General features: G+C 32.9%; 2 protein-coding genes across 4 annotated transcripts; one reads left to right on the plus strand and one right to left on the minus strand.

Moving 5' to 3' along the window:
• The first annotated feature begins 1247 nt into the window (after positions 1-1247).
• LOC101215277 (transcription factor VIP1) lies at positions 1248-3244 on the plus strand. The gene is made up of 5 exons (XM_031888221.1): positions 1248-1611; positions 1716-1881; positions 2039-2171; positions 2580-2664; positions 2785-3244. The coding sequence occupies exons 1-5, from the start codon at positions 1248-1250 to the stop codon at positions 3021-3023; spliced, it is 987 nt and encodes a 328-aa protein (XP_031744081.1). The 3' UTR covers positions 3024-3244.
• Positions 3245-3402: 158 nt separating this feature from the next.
• LOC101204289 (serine decarboxylase) lies at positions 3403-8382 on the minus strand. Of its 3 annotated transcripts, none has more exons than XM_004140924.3 (6): positions 8238-8382; positions 7729-8045; positions 7399-7630; positions 7090-7283; positions 6863-6999; positions 3403-4162 (listed from the first exon to the last, which is right to left on the minus strand). In XM_004140924.3, the coding sequence occupies exons 2-6, from the start codon at positions 8039-8041 to the stop codon at positions 3593-3595; spliced, it is 1446 nt and encodes a 481-aa protein (XP_004140972.1). In that variant the 5' UTR covers positions 8042-8045; positions 8238-8382; the 3' UTR covers positions 3403-3592. The 3 variants fall into 3 exon arrangements, with proteins under 3 accessions (XP_004140972.1, XP_011656639.1, XP_031742680.1); XM_011658337.2 differs by having other exon boundaries at positions 7729-8089; positions 8238-8377; XM_031886820.1 differs by having other exon boundaries at positions 7729-8152; positions 8238-8356.
• Positions 8383-19179: the final 10797 nt, after the last annotated feature.

Genomic DNA, 19179 nt, shown 5'->3' on the forward strand with positions numbered 1-19179 from the left:
AACTTCTCAGATTTCATTATTTCTTTTACAAAATGATTTTCACTAATTTTGTTATCGTTACAAACTTATCCACTAACTACATTAATTAGACAATTCGCACTAATAACAAATATATATATATATATATATATATATATATATATATATATATATATATATATATTTTTTTTTATTTTTTATTTTTTTTATTTTTTTTTTTTTTTTTTTTTGCATCTAAGCTCTCTTCCCATTCTACAAATTTAAAATTCTCTATATAAAGTTCATTATGTTAATTGAGAAATATCATTGTCTCAAGTCTGTGATAACGGACAATGATATAGAAATATAATGATATAGAAATATGAAAATGTTTGAGGTCACGTCATTGGACCATTAAGTCACAAAAACCAAATTAGATGAATGAAGCACCAAAGTTTACTAGCTAGCAAAATGAATAGAAATTTTCAGATTGAAGTATTGTTGATTAATGTACTTATACACAATGGTTATTAGAGTAATATATGGAATAGCTTATTTAAAAAAATTTATTCAATAAACAGTGAGCAAAATATTTTTGTTATTGACAATGCCAATAAATTGCTATTCGTGGCTTTGATTTGAAAATTGTTTTTGCATTTGTTTCATCACGTGAAGATGAATAGATTATTCTAGGATTTATTTCTATTGTATTTCATAATCATGGGTTGTCTTTAAAATATAATACATCTTTAAAATAGATTTGATAGAAGGAATGATCAATATTAAATATAAACAATAAAAATAATAAAATATTTATTTAATCATTTAAATTGATGTTTTGACAAGATTGAAATTGAAATTATTGTAAAGTTAGAAATTTGACATGTCCATAGGAAACAAAAACTTTACTGATATAAATATTTTTTTACAGAAACTATAAAATTGATAAGTAATATTTGTGAAATGACGTAATAAAATTTATAATTGAACAAAAATTATGAAGGATGTAAGTGTGAAAGATCTGAAGATCCTCCAAAGTGGGTTTGAATTTGGTCTATACGCTTTGAGTGATTGTTGAAAACTTTTATATTACTCTCTCTCTTTTTCTCTTCTTTTTTTTTTCAACTGAAATAACTTCCTCCAAATTATACTATGAAACCAAAACGATGCCCAACTCTTTCCCTAAATAATCATTTTGACCCTTCATTTCAGTAAATTACAAAATCACCCCGTTATAATCTCACTATAATAACTTCTTCTTCTTCTTCTTCTTCTTCTTCTCCTTCACCATGTCTGAACCTTCAACTTACTCAAACCACTTTCCTTCTCCTCTCACTTCCCTTTCCATGATGGATTTGAACTTTACTGCCCGGAAACCTCCGCATACGTCCGCTAGGATGGACATAGAACACATGCCTGAAGCTCCACACCGTAGTTATCACCACCGCCGTTCCCACTCCGACACCTCCTTCCGTTTCGCTAATTTCGACGATCTTCTCCTCTTCGACTCTCCCGACATCGATTTATCTTCTGCTCTTCCTTCTCCCTCTCCCTCCCCGTCCCCCACGCCGTCGGGGGCTCGTATGGCCGTCGATTCCTTTAATTCCAAGTCCCCTGAAGACGCCTCTACCACAAAACCTAGGGCTGCAAACGGTAACTCCGCTTCCTTCTTCAATTCTCACTATCGGAGCTTATCGATGGATTCAGACTTCTTCGAGGGCTTGGGGATGGCCGGAGATGGAAGTGACGGTGAAATACTTGGGGGAGAGTGACGGCGGGGGAGAAGAAGATTGCTCGTCATAGGCATAGCAATTCAATGGATGGGTCTTTGACTTCCTCGTTTGAAGTTGATTCTTCCAAGAAGGCTATGGCACCTGATAAACTCGCTGAGCTTGCTTTGATGGACCCTAAAAGAGCTAAGAGGTTGTTGATTCACTACTTCATGTTCTTCCTTTCAATTTTCTCATGAATTAATGGGTTTCTGTTTCTTTCTGCTCCGAATTTTCGTTGAACTTTGGATGTTCCCTGCAATTAATCAAATTAAATGACAAATGGATTTGTGATTCATCTTCCATTTTAGGATTCTGGCGAATAGACAATCTGCTGCACGATCCAAGGAGAGAAAAATACGTTACACTAATGAATTAGAGAAGAAGGTGCAAATGCTTCAATCAGAAGCGACTTCCCTTTCTGCTCAGGTCACTGTGTTACAGGTATGGCATCTATATTTTTTGTAGCTTATGAAGAAGGATAATGAACAGGTGGACTGAACTATAGACAAAACATGAATCTTTTATATATCTTGCTTTACAAGTCTCATGGGTGGCCTGTAGCTATCATTTGGACTTGTTATGGTGATGGAAGAAAGAATTGGTAACTTTTGACCTTTCAAATTTGTTTGTTTTTTCTCCCTCACTTTCAAGACTTATTGTACAGATAATGAGGGCTTTGTCAGTCTTGATGACTAAAAAACAATGGAGAAAAGTGTTTTTTGTTTTTGCTTTTGAGTTGAGTGAGGGTATTTCAACTTTTTGGTTTGTGTTCTTAGATGAGAGGATATGAACGACTTCTTGATATGTTTCAACCGGTTGAGCTATGCTTAATAATCTACTTTGGTGCAGAGAGATACCACTGGATTGACTACTGAGAACAGAGAACTCAAGCTAAGATTGCAAGCCATGGAGCAGCAAGCCCATCTGAGGGATGGTACGTGTGGTTCTTCATTCATAGAAAAATGCCGGCGTTTTTGGTTTCATTTTTCATGAGGGCTTCATTTACACTACACATGGAGATGTTAACTATTCAAATGTTTGGTGGCTTTTACAGCTTTGAATGAGACATTGAGGGAGGAAGTACAGCGACTTAAGATAGCCGCTGCCCAACTGCCTGTTGCAAATGGCAACTCATTCAACATGGGAGGAGGGCTACCTCCTCAATTCCCTCCTCTCCAAACATCATTTCTTCAATTTGGCAACTCCCAGAATCATCAACAGCCACAGCTGCTTCACATGTCTCAGCCTGATGCTCGAGGAGGGTCTCCACCGTCCCAGCTTCCAGGAGCTTAACCACATGCTTTAGATAATCTATTACGTAGTGAGGATTGGTATTTTTATTTGGGAAGCTAAGGAATTGTAGCCTGTATCTTCTACATTTGGATTTGTATGAGTATACTTGTAAAAAGGAATATACATGTGTACAAAAAAAGCTGTATTATTTCTTTGATAATTGAGGATTGTATTGTAATAACACTCGCAGCAAATAATAGGGATCACTTCTTTGTGAACAACTTTGTCTCGCCTGTGGTGAAAAGTTTACCCCTTGCTTGATCTCCTGTCATAAACACTTGCTCATCATATAACTATCAAGTTCCGTTAAAGAAACCAGATGGTTCTACAATTTTTGGTTATTTCTCGTGGCAAGAAAACAAAAATGAACAAATAAGGATGAGAGAGAAATTCAAGAACTCGAGAACATATTATTGTTCAGTATCACTTGAATACACGCCTATAGCCATTCATTCATACTTGAAACACACAGCTATTATAACAGCTATTATAACCCAAAATTCAAGTGAATCCAGAGTTTCACTGCAAAACAAGCAAATACAACAGAATACAACTTCCATAAATCCGTATCAACTCCTGTGCAACTTACAAGCACAGCTCTCATTTCCCAACTCTGCTGCAACACATGGAGGCTGAACGTTCTCACCATCGTACCAAGTTGACCGTTTCTCGACCAAGTCGGATAGGAAATCATCCAGCTTCTCTTGGCTAACGCTGGGCATTACCACAACATGGGCAATATTTCCTTCACAAGCTAGCTGCCACCTTCGAATAAACTCTTCATCTCGGGGTCGTTCAAACACAACTGTACTGCTGAGTTCATTCAGCATCGCACTAATTCCCACATCAAGAAGCCGGTCTTTCAAGTAGTGTGCATTTCTGAGACACTTCTGAACTTCCTTTTGGAAACCTTTATAGCCTTTTCTGTTAAGCGTGTACCAAAGGAAAATAGGAGCATGGCCATTCCGACTTCCCATGATTGTGGCATCTCTTGAGGCTAGATACTCAACATTGCTGGAGAGGGCATTTATATGCTCCAACCTTGTAAGCTGAACACCACAAGGCATAGGACATCCAACAAACTTGTGGCCAGAAACACTAACACTTCCAATGGGCTTCTTAAACGAGACCTTTGGTGCCTGCTCAAAAAACAAAACTAGTGAGCTGGGATAGTATACTGAAACTTACAAGCACAAAATACAGAAGTTTTATAATTGCTTTCATTTCAGGTGAGCCAGAATGCGGAAGGGTAAACCCTAAGAAAACCAAAAGTATCTTTTAAAGCATTAAGATGCATGGAAGTAATTCTGCCGTTCCCTAATAAAATGTCATGCCAACTTCTCATTTTACAGTTTACTTGATTCATGAGGCAAGTATGTAAGGTCCTGAAAATATCCAACTGACAAGCCCGAACAATTAAAAATGACTAGAAGCCAGCAGCAGGGACATGGATCGAGTTCATCATTCAATTAACAAACTACCTTGGAAAACAAATAGTAAAAAAAGTTGATACCTAATGGAACGGATGGTCCAATATGTTAAATATAGGAAGAAATTACGCATTAAATAATCAATTGTTGCCCCATTCTTGGGCTAAGCAATTATATTTTCATGCATGGATTTATTTCAATATTCAATCAAGAGAATCTAGCAGCTGGATTTTATAGGCATTCTTAAATTAGCCTATCCAATCTCTAGGCCTTCCATTTGATTAACCTACAATAGGTAAAAGAAGTCAACTATCGACAAGAGAGTATCTGTTGGCAGGAAAGAATTGAATGTAGGATGAAGAGTAGCAGTTGGACAAGTGACCACTTGATGCCTCTTAATAGTTTACAGAAAAGACTGCTCCTTGTTCACCCTCTTCTTCAAACATACGTAAAGTTTTTTTATGAACGGGAGGCCAAAAGTCCCCATCAATTCTGCCACCAAAACTTTCCAGTTTCACCTTAACCTCGAGGTGCCTTCCCAGTAAAACGCGGCGTGTTCGAATTCTGATCGGTCACTAGTAAAGTTAGATTAAGTTAAAAACCTCCAACGTAACCTCTTTTGGTTCTTGCTAAATCCATTGAATCAGGAACCTCCAAGCCTTCTGCGCAGAGTCTGAGGGTAATGAGTGAACCACCCAGACAGTAATTTGTATTAGGGGCAGCTCCCACTTAGGAATCAATTCGACTTACCACGGCAGGTCTAAGGTTCCTATCAACATAGTCACTTCAACTTTCATCTTACCTTCAAGGTGGAAGGTCAGAAGTGGTAGCTATTAAGTTATTTCTTTTTCTTCTTTTCATCTTAAGAGCTAAATTTGGTAAAGCATCTGATGTGGCCTCTTTTAGTTGTTGCCAGATCCATTGAATCAGAACCTCCTATCAGGCCTCTGATTACTAATATCTATAATATAAGGAAAAAGTGATGGGCGACTAAATTAAAGGTAGGATTGTTCATTTTTGGGATGTTTGGAGTAAGCTGTACATTGGTATTTGGGTCCAAGTGTTAGGCAGGCCCAAGTTCTTTTTCATATTTCAGGTGGTCAGGTTAAGGGAAGGAGGCAGGAAATAATTTCAAGGAAACTCGAGTCTCTGGGAGAGTGCTCTCTTGAAATGCTTTTATCTCTTATCAGTTCGTTCTCTACACTTCGTGTTCACTTTTGCAAGGTGGTACCTTACAAATCAGTATCAGAGCAACATCCTATCAAGAGAAAATCAAATGGCACAAAAAAGTTTGATGAACACCTAGAATCAGAGGTTGAAACTCAGAGGTTTCTGGTTCTGGCTTTTGAGAAGTCAATTGAATCCATGTCGCTTAATATGGGAGGAATTTCTTCACAAGTTGAAGATACTCATAGAACACTTGTTGGAAATAATTAATTTGTATGATCGTGACAAGCGTCAAGGAAGAAAAACTAGCCAATTTGGGGCTTGCTGCTGCAGTAAGACAAAGGGAAAATTCTTTGGCCTAAATGGGTGCGAAGGTAAGATAAAGGGCAAATATTCTATGAAACTAGTGTTGTAAAGGAGAAAATTCTCAAGAATGTTAAGTTTTTGTCTAGCAGGTTCTCCATAGAAGAATTAACACCTTGGATAGAGTTTTGAGGAGGGTGACCAACTTGACTGGGCCGTTGTGTTGCATCAAATGCAGGGGAGCGAGAGAAGATCTTGGTCATATGCTGTGTTTGTGATTTTGCTTACGCAATGTAGAGTCTTTTTTTCCGAGTTTGGTAAAAGCTCGGCTAACAAGCATAAAGCCTGCAAAGAGATGATAGAGGAGGTCCTCCATTCTCCTTTCTCTGAGAAAGAAAGATTTTTATGGCAAACTGAGGTATATGTGGTATGGGACTTTGGGCCTTGGGGGAGAAAGAGTAGAATTTTTAAAGGGTATAAAAAACCTTCGAAGTTTGGTCCCTGTAGGGGTCTGTGACTAGGTATTTTATAAACTATCTGTTAGGTCTTATTATATAGGATTGGAGGACGCCTTTTAGGTTGTCTCCCTTGCTATGGGCTTTCCCTTTTTGCATATATGTCCGGGCATTCTTTCGTTTTTCTCGATGAAAGTTTGATTTAGGTGTAAAGGTAAGATAACATTGTTCTGATAGGAGTAAGGTTATCAACCAAGAATTAAGGTAAGGAAAGAAGCAGCCACCCTTACTGAAAGAGTTAAAAGGTAAGGAAAAACCAAAAGAAAAAAGCACAAAAAAAAAGGAATTGGAACTTGGCTGAAAAACTCAGTCTATCAAACCAGGACCCAAATTGTATGGCAATATCAAGTTCCTTCAAGTGAAAAACAACAAAGGTAGAAACACACCTCAGTGAAAATTATCAGTAGGCAAGAAAGTGACTTACACGTTTGACAAAAGGCATCATAAGTCCAAACAATGCTCCATCACAATGAATGTAGAACCGATCTTTTGAAAACCCACATTCGTTAAGTGTTTGTATCACAAGATCAAGATCATCAACAGCTCCCTTCACCGTGGTTCCTGCAACAAGAATCCACTTAATTCTCACAAATAAAACGGACATATTCCCCTGTTTTTAGTCCAAAACATAAAAAGAGATAGAGAAATTACCAATATTAACATTGAGTATAGCTGGTTTGTCTTTGTTAGCAAGCAGCTTAACTCTAAGGTCAGCACAATCAATCTCACCAGATATCAGAGTACCAACCTTCACACAGTCCATTCTATACATTCTAGCAGCTTTGAACACGGAATAATGAGTTTCCCGAGAAGCGTACAGAATCCCATCCGGCAAAACTTCTCTCCTACAAGAACCAATGCCTAAAATTTCACTAATGCTTTAAAAAAAAAAAAAAAAAAAAAAAAGAGCATCCATCAACACCATACGAAACAGGAAGCGAACAACTCAATGAAACTAACCCGACGAGAATCCCATGAAGATTGCCTTCCGTACCACAATTTGTAATATATCCCCAGTACTCATTCTTCTCAATCTCCCAAAGGCGAGCAAACCAATCTAAAACCCCAACCTCAAACTGCCTCGAATGCACACCGTAATTACTTTCAATGAACGGATCGCCAAGATTGTTAATTGAGAAATGCTGTAACTGCGATAGAGCACCGTAATCGAAGTCCAAATTATAAGGATACCCTAAAACAAAAAAAAACAGAGTAAAATCCAAATCCAAATCAGAACAACGAAAATTTTCAGTTTCTCAAACTAAAACCAGACAAGAGTTAACTAAAAACCTAAATGATATTTAGTCCTCTCAAGAAGATTCTTTCTATAACGAGCCAAGACGCTAGCCATGTAAGCTTCCTTATCGCCGGTAGACTCGTCATTGGCGTCAGGTTCGGTGATGGATAAGCAAGTGGTGTGAACATTTCTACCAAGTACAATCTCCCTCTTTCCTTTCTGATTCGAATCTACGTGTTGTTGTCCATTGAGATCCAAACCGTTGTTGGACACGGCCAAGGGTGGGAGAGGGTCGGAAAAGACAAGATTGGTATCAAATTTTCCGATCAAAACCTCAGCCCCACCGTTGTTTTCACCCATCCCCATCACGCTGCCAACCATATTCTCAGTATCTTGTTCCTTCCAACAAATCCTCTATATATATATATATATATATGTGTGTGTGTGTGTATATATATATCAATATGTATTCCTGATCTGGAAAACCAATCAAAATTTAAAATGAAAACAGATTACAAGAAATGGAAAGGTAATGAAAAAGACAGAGAGATGAAGAAGAAACCTGAATGGTTAGGCTGAGTATTCGCGCTAGAATGGTGTGCTGTGCCCTTTGCCTATAAAGAGAGAGAGAATAATTATGAGTGGAATCCTAACTCCATGAGTGATGGCTTTATAAAGGCAAAAGTTTCCCACGCTGTTACTACCTAACATTTACTCATAAATATGTATATAGTTTAATACATGTAAGTAAGTTCAAAATGTTAATCTCCTGAAAATATTTACGTCTAAAAAATGTAAAGATAAAACGTCTATACAAATTATAAAGGTAAGTTAATTGCCTATCTATCACATTTTATTATTTAGTTAATTGCCTTTTACAATGAAATGGGATCACTATTCCTTCTTATATTAATATTGTACCTATAAAACATGAAACTATCTATACAATCATTAAATTATCAATAGAATATTTAATATCAAAATATTTTTATGGTCAACAATAGTTAGTTTTTTTCTTTTTTTACTCTTTTGTTATTTTCACATCATCCAACCAAATTCCTATATTCCCATTTTCTCTCTTGCTTTCTAATTTGATTTTCTCTTTTGTCCTTTTTTTTGTTTGTTTTCTTGTGATTGTCCGCTTAAAATAAAGTTATAATTACAAATATCTAAATCAAATCATTAACAAAATCTAAAAACATTATACTACTCCTTTGCTTAACCATATAACAATAATGAATTTACATCATTATAATTTACTACCCTTTCATCGAGTGATAAATCAATATTTGTATTATGATCAATCATTTGACTTCTATCATTGATAGATTTTGACAAATCTTGCTGTATTTACGATATTTTAAAAATATTGTTATATACTTGATTATTTTAAATTTAATTACTATATTTTCAACTATTTCATATTACATAATTATTAAAATATAAAAAACACTTATAATAATGAATAATTCACAAAACGTTCTAAAGTGGTTAAAATATCTAAAATAATAATTGAAAATAAAATGTTATAAATTTAGGTTGTAAAGTATAAATAAATGTTAATTTATGTTTTAAAGTTAAGGGATTACAAACAAATTTCGAAATGACTTTATTAATTTAAAAGAATGATGTTTCTGATTTGTAAAAGAACAAACGTATGAATATAATATAGAAGTTAGACTTCTTAAAGCAAAACATCTATTCTTTTGATTGAAGACAACGTATAAATGTATAATAGTCTTTTTCGACGTTTAAACTCAAACAATTCTAGGGATAAGTATAACTCAACAACCCAACTCAAATTAATATATATTATTTATTTAATAAAACTTTTAAAAAAAGTTGCGAAACGTTCACGTGTGCTTTCCTCTCCTCCATTTCTCTTCCTCACGGTGCCACATCTTCTCTCTTCTTAGATCTTCTCCTTTTTCAGTTTTTGGTTTTCCATACAAATACCAATAAAATTAAAATTTAAACTTCATGAGAGTTGTAAAGGATTGCTACTAACTTGACTTTGCTTTTACATGCACAAATCATAATGAATGAGGGTTATTGTTGTTTACATTGTTTTTTGCCTTGCTATTTAGAATTTAACCCAACTTAACTCATACTTTACGGATTGGATTGAGAATGTCTCACAACTCAATCCAACCCGTTTATAAATATACCCGTACAACGTAGGAAGAAAATACATAAATGAATAGATGGGAGTGAGGTTTATAAACTTATAATATTGGAAATGAAATGGTTGTGAAAATGAGGCTGTTAGGAATGCATTTGTTGGATCCTGAGTTTAGTTATGTTTATAAGTTTATATCATAAAAATGAATTGATCCTTAGTTTAGTAATGTGGAAAAACGGTTGGGTGATTGATTTGAATTAGAAAAAGAAAAAAAAGAAAAATGGCTGGCTGGCATCTAACACATTTGTTCATCGCTGGGTCCCAGAAAATAAGCAATTGAATATTCTTAGAGAAAATGAGAAAGAGAAGCGACAAGACCGTATCACGTGCTTACGCTTTGGAATCTCCTATTTCCCCACCTCATCTTTCCACTTTTACATCTCTACCCCTTCTTCCTTTATTACTTAAAATATCAACTCTCTCTTACCCTACTAATCCTTTCCAACCAAATAAACAATACAAAATTCAAAACAAATAATAAACAATATGTGGATTGGAACTTCTTCTTTTAGTGGGATATATGTTTTGTAGTCTTAAATTTTGCTTTTCCTTTTAGCATTAAATTATGTTTGAAAATTAGATATAATTAATTTCAAAATAGAAGGAGAAAGATGGTATTTAAAATATTTGGGTCTATGGGGGATAGACATTGATTGGAGGGGATAGTGAGAGAGGAAAAATAAAAATATCTTGATATTTCTTTATATTTTTTGGGGAAGTGTGGAGATAAAGAAAATTAATTTTCTGGCCCCATCCAATCGCAATATCTTAACTTTTTTTAGCAAAACAAATATTCGTCTTGATTCATCCAAATTAGAATAATGGTTATAAAATAGATTCTTTTCTTGATTTTGAGATGGAGATGAGCTCTTATTTTATTTTATTTTATTAGTTTTAAATACATAAATAAAACCACTATCGTAATTAGTATAGAGTTTTTGATATGGACAACTTCATGTTTTTAGTGTGCGTTTAAACTTTTTATTATGAGATTTTTTTAAAAAATTTTAAAATACGTATATGTGTGAATAAGTCTTTAGGAAGAATATAGTTTTAAAATAGAGGCAATTGCATATGTAGCAAAAATAATTATAAAAATATAGTCCATAGTACCATCTTTTTTATTTTGCACAAATGGCCAAATTAAAGGCCTAGCCTAAATTGAGAATGGGTCTGATACCAAAATTACAATTTTGCCCCTTACTTTAAAAAATAGTGTGATATTGAATCAGTGTAACAGCATTATTGTCCTCTCATTATTATTAATGATCAATTATATCCATTATTATTTGATTGTTATTTGATATAGGTTAATGATACTAATTTACCATCTTATTATTGTTTAATTTAGTAGGATAATATTTACTATTTACTGATTTTTTTTATACTTACTCAGTAGTTTATCGATATTTTTAATCTTTTAACAATTATTAAATAGTTTCTGATTATATAATATGATTATTTTTCTTTTTTCTTTTTTCTTTTTTGTGAATGGTTAATAATTTTTTCTATTAACATTATGATTGTCATATAATCCTATAGCGTACATTTTTTTTTTTTTGTTAATTTCTATTCATATGATTATCTTTTAAATTCACATAAAAAAATAAAGAAATGTTTAGTTCTTAACCTATATTAAAAATGTACATATCCTTATTTCTTATTTCATTGTTTGTGGTAATTATGTTTACCAACAATGAAAAAAACACGTAAAATGAATAAAAAATTGCAGATTGAAGAAAGAAATTAAACTGAAAAATAACCCATAGCAATATTGAAGAAAACCCTAAAAAAAATTAAGCAATAAAAAACAAAATCATACAATAACACCAAAGATCAATGAAATAATACAATGGCATGGAGTCATAAACATCAAAAGGAGAAGATGATGTTGTACGTAGACTACAAAAGGAGAAGGAGAAGGAGAAGAAGAAGAAAATCGTGCAAGAAATCGCAATGAAAGGAAACTGCAAAATCGAATGAAAATTCAAAAATTGTAGACGAAGAATCTGAGCAAAAAACTAAATATAGAAACGAAAGAAAAAACAAAATTTATGAAATTCCAATATGGAAACGTAAGAAGAAAGAAAGGAAAACGATAGAAGAAAAAAAAAGGAAAAACGATAGAAGAAGAAAGGTAGGTATAATTTTGGAAATTTGGCAATATTTAACAAAATCAAATATATTAATTTAAAATATTGTTGTATGTGCAATTATTCAAAGTTAACGAAGAGTTATTATACATTTGTTTTTCATGGTAATTTATTTTTTCTCCAATTTTCAAGTCATCCATTCTACACACTCCTTGAACTAATATTTTAACAATTAAAGGACGAGAATTTTATGCATGTTCAGGAGTGATTTTATAATCACTAAACTTATTTTTTATTATTCAAAATCACTCTTAAATCTAAAAAATATTATCAATATTGATTTATTAACTTATATTAAAAACATATATCATTTAACATATCTATAATTTATAAACATCTCATTAAAATTTAGAATTTTTTTTTGTATGGATGACTTCTTTAAAAGCGTCTTTTATGATTAAATAACTCACCACTCACAAACGTATGACATATAACTTTCTCTTTACGTGAAAGTGCATTATCACTTTTTTTATAGCGTATCAAATAACCATCTCTATCATAACCCTAACATGATGACAATATATTTTTATCACAGTTTGTTGACATTTTCGCATAAGTATATGGTGAGATATTTGTGGAAAATGCAATCTCTAGTATATCGCTTTGAAATGATTATATCTAACTCTAATAAGATGTGATGATCCCTATGACAACCTTTTATTTTTATCGGTTTTGTTACGTTCATAAATATAATGTCATCTTGATCGTATTAAGACTATCATAGGACGGTATCTTTAACGTAATAAGTGATGAAAATGTAGTAGTATACTCTCACGTAATCAAAAGATTATATTTCAAAGATTTGTAAAAGGTAAGTCTTTAACGAGAGATTATGGAAAGGTCACCTTATAAAGGAAAAAAATAATTTTTTAAAAGTCAAATTTAGTGCTTTTATTTTATAAAGGATCTTTTTAATCAACTTTAAAAGTTATTCTACAAATTATGTACATTAACTCTTTGACACCATGACTACATTTCTTTAAATTTATTGAGTCCATTAAAATTGCAATGGAAAGAAATGAGACAGCAAAGCAACCGCTCCCCGAAAAATCAACCTATTCATCATCTAAAAGATTATAAAAAATTTCGAATCAATCTATTGATCATCTAAAAAGATTTGAGAATCTTCAAATCTAATAGCGAGTTAGTCCTAAAATACTATACAACGACTTTAGCTTCCAACTCCTCATTTGGTTGTAAGGATCGAGTTGCATCTCAATTGATAATTATATATTATGAATATTATTAGCGTCGTAAACATACGGCGAACAATAATAAAATAAAAAAGGAAATAAACTCTGGTATTGTAATATTTGAAACTAAAATAGGGTTTAGAAGATACACATTAGGGCATATGTTGTAAATGAAATAGTTAACTAAAAGGACATTTGATTAGTTATGAGAAACAAAGAAACGTCCCTTCGTCTACACCAAAGGCCTCTATTTGGGTCAATAATGTCATATGCATCGATTTTGGATAATGGTTATATCCAATCAATCTCAATGGAAATAATATATGGCCATATTTTTAGACAAAAATAATGGCCAAATTACATATTTGCCCACTTAGTTAATGCTGAAACCTACAAAATTTTAAATTAAATTATGGGAAAATGATTAAAAAATGTTAATATCTCAGTTCTTAGCCACATATTCTTGAGAAGAAGAATACAAATTGTTTAAGCAATTGTAGTTTTAGGATCGTGTCAAGATTGTTATTTATTTTGGGAAATATGTTTTTGCTTGTATTGTTGTTGAGGAAGTGACAAAAGAAACTGGGTTTTGGTGGTTTGTTGATTTTGTTTTGGCTTAAGAAAAAATGGTGCAAACATAGACATTATATAAAGTTGGCTTTTGCACATTTAAGTGGGGGAATATTTGAAAATAATTACATATGCATTATGCAACATGTCGGTATGGTTTATTAGTGATAAGACTTCTATCATTCATAGACTCTTATGGTTTATTAGTGATAGACCAATGTTTGCTACATATAGTCTATTAGTAATAGAATTTTATTATTAATAGATTATGACAAATTTTGTTATATTTGCAATTTTTTAAAAATATTGTTATACATACTTAATTATTTTGAATCTAATGACTATATTTGCAACTATTCCAAATTATTATAAATGAAAAAATAGTATTTACAAAATATAGTAAAATTTCATATTCTATTTGTTGAAATTTATGTCATAAAACTCGTTGTTTGTAATTTAAAATCATATTCTTTTTCAATAAAATTGTTATTAAGAAATTATTAGTAAAATTATTCTATAATCTTGAATCCAATAAACAAAGGTCCTGAGGCTATTATTGAGAAAACTTGAACTATCTATGGAGACATAAATGTGGATCAAGTTCGAGTATATAACTTAAATGATATATATAATATACGAATAAAGATGAATACCTTATTTCTGGGATACTATGGACGCGACCCACTTTGTAGTTAGTACAAACGATGTGATCATGAATCGTTCATGTAGAGACATGAAAGTGGGGGCATTATTCTATGGAAAGAGTTTACATAAGACTAAACCATGAAATAGTCACTTTTATGTTTTAACATCGTTTATTGTTTAAAATTGACTATTTTATTTATTGGTGACCTAGGTGACCTAATCTTAATCTTGAATATGCAAAAGGCATACGATGTGATAAACTTTGAAACAATTTGACTTACATTTTACTATAATGTTTATTATGATAAATGATTATGTGGCAACAAAGCAATCTGAATTTATTTATAGTGCTTGATAAAAGATCTCATTCACTAGGCGTTTTCGTCTAACCTTTTAAATATTTTTTTTATTCCCCTAGGTAGCAAAGGACATTCGATGTTGAACTTGCTATCTCGATCACCTACCGTGCTTCCTTAATTGCATCATTTTAATAGTGGCCGCTGTTATCTCGCATAACATGTAGAAGTTAGGCGAGAAAAGCCAAATCATTGTCTTGAGTCTGTATTCATTTCTTTTGAAAGATTTATGTACTAAAAATTAAATGTACCCTTGTGGTTCGTTTATCAATGAAGTTTCTTGTTTTATTCAAATTCAAATTGCGCGTTTAAATCTTATGGTTTAAGAAGTTATTCTACTTAATAGACGTTCAACGTGTTATCTCGTGGAAAGATACGCGTTAAGTGACTAGGTGGCATGCTTCCACGCGGTTGCATTGAGTGACCTTTAGAGCGGGATATGACAAGTGGTATTCAAGCATAAATTCTTGGGAGCGTTTTCAAGTAGAGTCATGCATTTGGCGTCATGTACTGATATGAGAGTCTAACATATTAATATGATATAGGAACCATGACACCATGAGGAAGGCCAATATGAGTTAGGCAAGTGGCAATAGATGTCCTAGCTACTGGGAGCGTCAATAGAGCACAAGCGTTGAATGAGATGGCTAGTAACCCATACATTTCAGTGAGGAGGATAACTGAGGAAGGCATGTTTGATCGTCTTCCTCAGAAATTAAACTAAATATTTAGCATCGAGAGGCTAAAGGCATTAGGGGCAACAAGCTTTGTAAGAACCACTAATTCAGGTGACGCGGAGAAGTGGTTAAGTTTGATAGAAAAGTGCTTTCGAATGATGGACTGCCCCAAAGAGAGAAAAGTGAAATTAGCAACGTTCTTGTCGTAAGATGACACAGAAGACTGGTAGACTCTCCACACGACTAGGGCAGGAAGAGAAGTCCTCATCACGTGGGAATAATTCAAAAAGACCTACAAGGATATGTTTTGCCCTCATTCCTTCTGTGATGCGAAAAGAAACGAGTTAATTTGTTTGGTTCAATGCGATACCACCATTGCAAAATATGAAAAATGACTTATTAAGTTGGTTAAGCATGCTTTAGTCTTTGTTGTTGATGAGGCAAACAAGTGCAAGTGGTTTGAAGAAGACTTGTGAACCAAAATTAGAGCACCGATCACGACCAGTATGGATTGGTCCAAACTTTTCTAAACTGGTTGAAGCTGCCATAAGGGTTGAAAGTGAAGGAATGGAATTCACGTAGCGTATGAACGCAGTGAAAAAAGAATTCAATATGAAAAACAAAACAAAATTCAAATAAAACAAAATTCAAATAAAACAAAATAATGCCTAAACATGCTTCTAAGGATGAAAAGGAAAAAAACACTAACCTTTGTAAAATCTTCCAAGAACTCCTTGAATCTACCAAGAACACCACAAGTCTTCCTCCTTATTCTTAAGGTAAAAATCAAGTTGTGGGCTTCTGTGATTTAGTTTGAATAATGAGAAAACTTTTTAAACGATTTTTTTTCTTTTCGTAATATGCAGAGAGTTAAGATTGTATCTTAACCATCTTTCTTAAGAGAGATGGAGGGGGAAGTTATCAATAACTCCCTCCCTCTCCATCACGTATAAAATAAAATTAGTATAAATTTAATTCATATTATGCCTCATATAATATAAACTTTATAATGCCTCATATAATATAAACTTTATATTATATCATATATAATATAACCTGGTTTAGCTCTCTCATATAGTTCTAATATGAATTAAATCCATATTAATTTTAACCTATAGTTTATTTATGAATCTTATTTATATTATTATTATTATTTGAATCATATTCAAATATTAGCTTATCTTATAAAAACTTTATATTATAATATATCAAATAAATTGTATCATATACAATTTATTTCCTTTAATCAATTTGAAATTTTTTAATTTAAATCAAAATAAATTTGATTCTCATTTATCTTTATTGAGCTAACAATGGGACCTTATGGACTTACATATTGAAACTCCAATTATATGAGATTAATTAATTAAACTCTTTAATTGAACTATCAGTTGCACTCTTCTTATTGAAGATATATTTTTGTGTCCATTACATGTAACCAATCCAGTGCAATGACCCTTCACAAACTACTCGTAAGTACAGCTAGACCAAACATTATTGTTTTGCCCCTGTAGTTACATCTAACTTCTTAAGTACCACTGATTCTTCTAATGAACAATAAGTTATAATTTTACTATAACTGAACTCCTCTCGGACCAAGAGAGAGTGTGGCGTCATTGTTCAAGCCCTTAAGAGAGCAATTTCTCTACTTACTATAGAGAATGAGTGAATTCCTTCTTGTGTAGTTGTGTTTCTAGCTCCCCAATTAGAGGAATACCCAAAATGGTATGCATATTGAGTCGGCGACATAGGCTACTCTCACCTATACAAATCAAAGGATCGCATTCATTGGTAGAAATTTACAACTTACTCAGGATTTAGGACAAGTCACTTATGGTCATATTGGTGCAATTTAGTCTCAACTAGTAACGCTGTTAATAAGGGAGACTGTTTATTTCATGGTTCGGTCTTATACAAACTCTTTATATAGAATACCCCGCTCTAATGTCTCGACATGAATGATTAAGATCAAATCATTTGTAGCACTTTATAACAATTGTAACAACTACAAAGCAGACCATATTCGTAGTATCACTATGATAAGGTATCTGATCTTATCCATCTACTACAAACCATTTAGGTTACCTCTAGTGCTTAAATACCAGTGCTTCTTTAATGAACAACCTGTTTTTGGTCAAACCAATAAACATAAACTCCTCTCGTGCCATAGAGAGGGTAGGGTCATTTGTTCAAGTCTTAGAGACACCATTTAAGGAAACGCTCATCTACTTACTCTAAAGTAAGAAGGTAATGAATTCCATCTTGTGTAATTATGTTCTTAGCTCCCCACTCGGTTTTATCTCCAAAATGATAAGCATATTGAATTGGTGATCTGACCACTCTCATCCAATAACATTTATTGACATTATACTAATAACAATTTACTAATAACGATCAATGAATTATATTTACAATCTACGAGTTTTAGGACATAAATCCTAACAGAGGGCACGCTCAGAGACATTTGCTGATGTTGGGTCCAATGTACTTGGCGGAAGTGAGGGATTTTAATTGAAAGATAGGTTCAATATGAAGTTCCCTACTATGTTTTGCCAGGGACTGAACATGTCGCCCGAAAACACGATGGCTGCAAGACCTAGTCGATCGAGCGACTGTGGGTCGGGTTCTAGGGATCAAAGAAGAAGCGTGGAGGAGAAATTGTGAAGCATGTGGACGTCATTCATAGGACAATGGACTGGGCGGATGACTAGTTCAAGGCCATTGAGTATTGGCTGAAGATAGCTAGACAAGAGGAAGACATTTTACAGTGGAAAATCATTAAACAGTTGCAGTCTATCACCCAGCTTAGTGTAGAGGACAATGCACAATGTATGATGGTAATGACACAGAAGATGGTCGTCACGAAAATCTTTCTTGGACCTACTTGATGATATGAAGCTCGCATACTGCAACATCATTTTGTGTGATAACCCGTGATTGATTGTCCACTTGAACCACTTGACATGTTTTTAAATCTTTTTTGCTTCTGCATGATGTCTGGTGTAATTGACTTCATTTTATAACTCACATTCTAGAAACTATTTTGTTCTTTGTAATTCGTTTCGTTTCAATAAAATTATGCTTGAAGTTGTTGATTTAAATCAATTGTTAAACATACACAATTTTTCGAGAATGCATTTACAATATCAATTTTTTAAAAAAGGTATAATATATTCGTACATAACGACCCAACATTAAAAAATGTTGAAAATGAGCGTCGTCTATGAAGAAATTACTAGAAATTGTTATACGAAAACTATGAAAATTTGGTAACTTAAATATCTAACTTGTGTATTGGAGTTAGAATACAAACTTTAAAAAAATTAATAATTTATTGACACGAAACACTTGAGTAAAAAATATTGAAAATGGATATCGTATTTAAGAAAACTAATGGAATTTGTTTTCTGAGTATATGATAATTTGGTAAATTAAATATACGAATATTTGTGTATTGGATTTAGCATACAAAATAATAATAATAATAATAATAAATTCATAATTCTTAGCCCAAACATGTGTTATAATAACCCATTTATAATCATTTCCTTAAACACATGTTATCATAACCCCTCATAATCTATTCCACTTAATCTTTTCTTCAAACACATGTTATCATAACCCCTCGTAATCTATTCCACATAATTCTTCCTCCAAACACAGGTTATTATAACAAAACCTTTTTCATAACTCAAGAATTATCATAATCCTTTCCTCCAATCGTTTCC

This window comes from Cucumis sativus, chromosome 6 (genome assembly GCF_000004075.3).
Source record: "Cucumis sativus cultivar 9930 chromosome 6, Cucumber_9930_V3, whole genome shotgun sequence".
In the NCBI taxonomy this organism is placed as follows: Eukaryota; Viridiplantae; Streptophyta; class Magnoliopsida; order Cucurbitales; family Cucurbitaceae; genus Cucumis; species Cucumis sativus.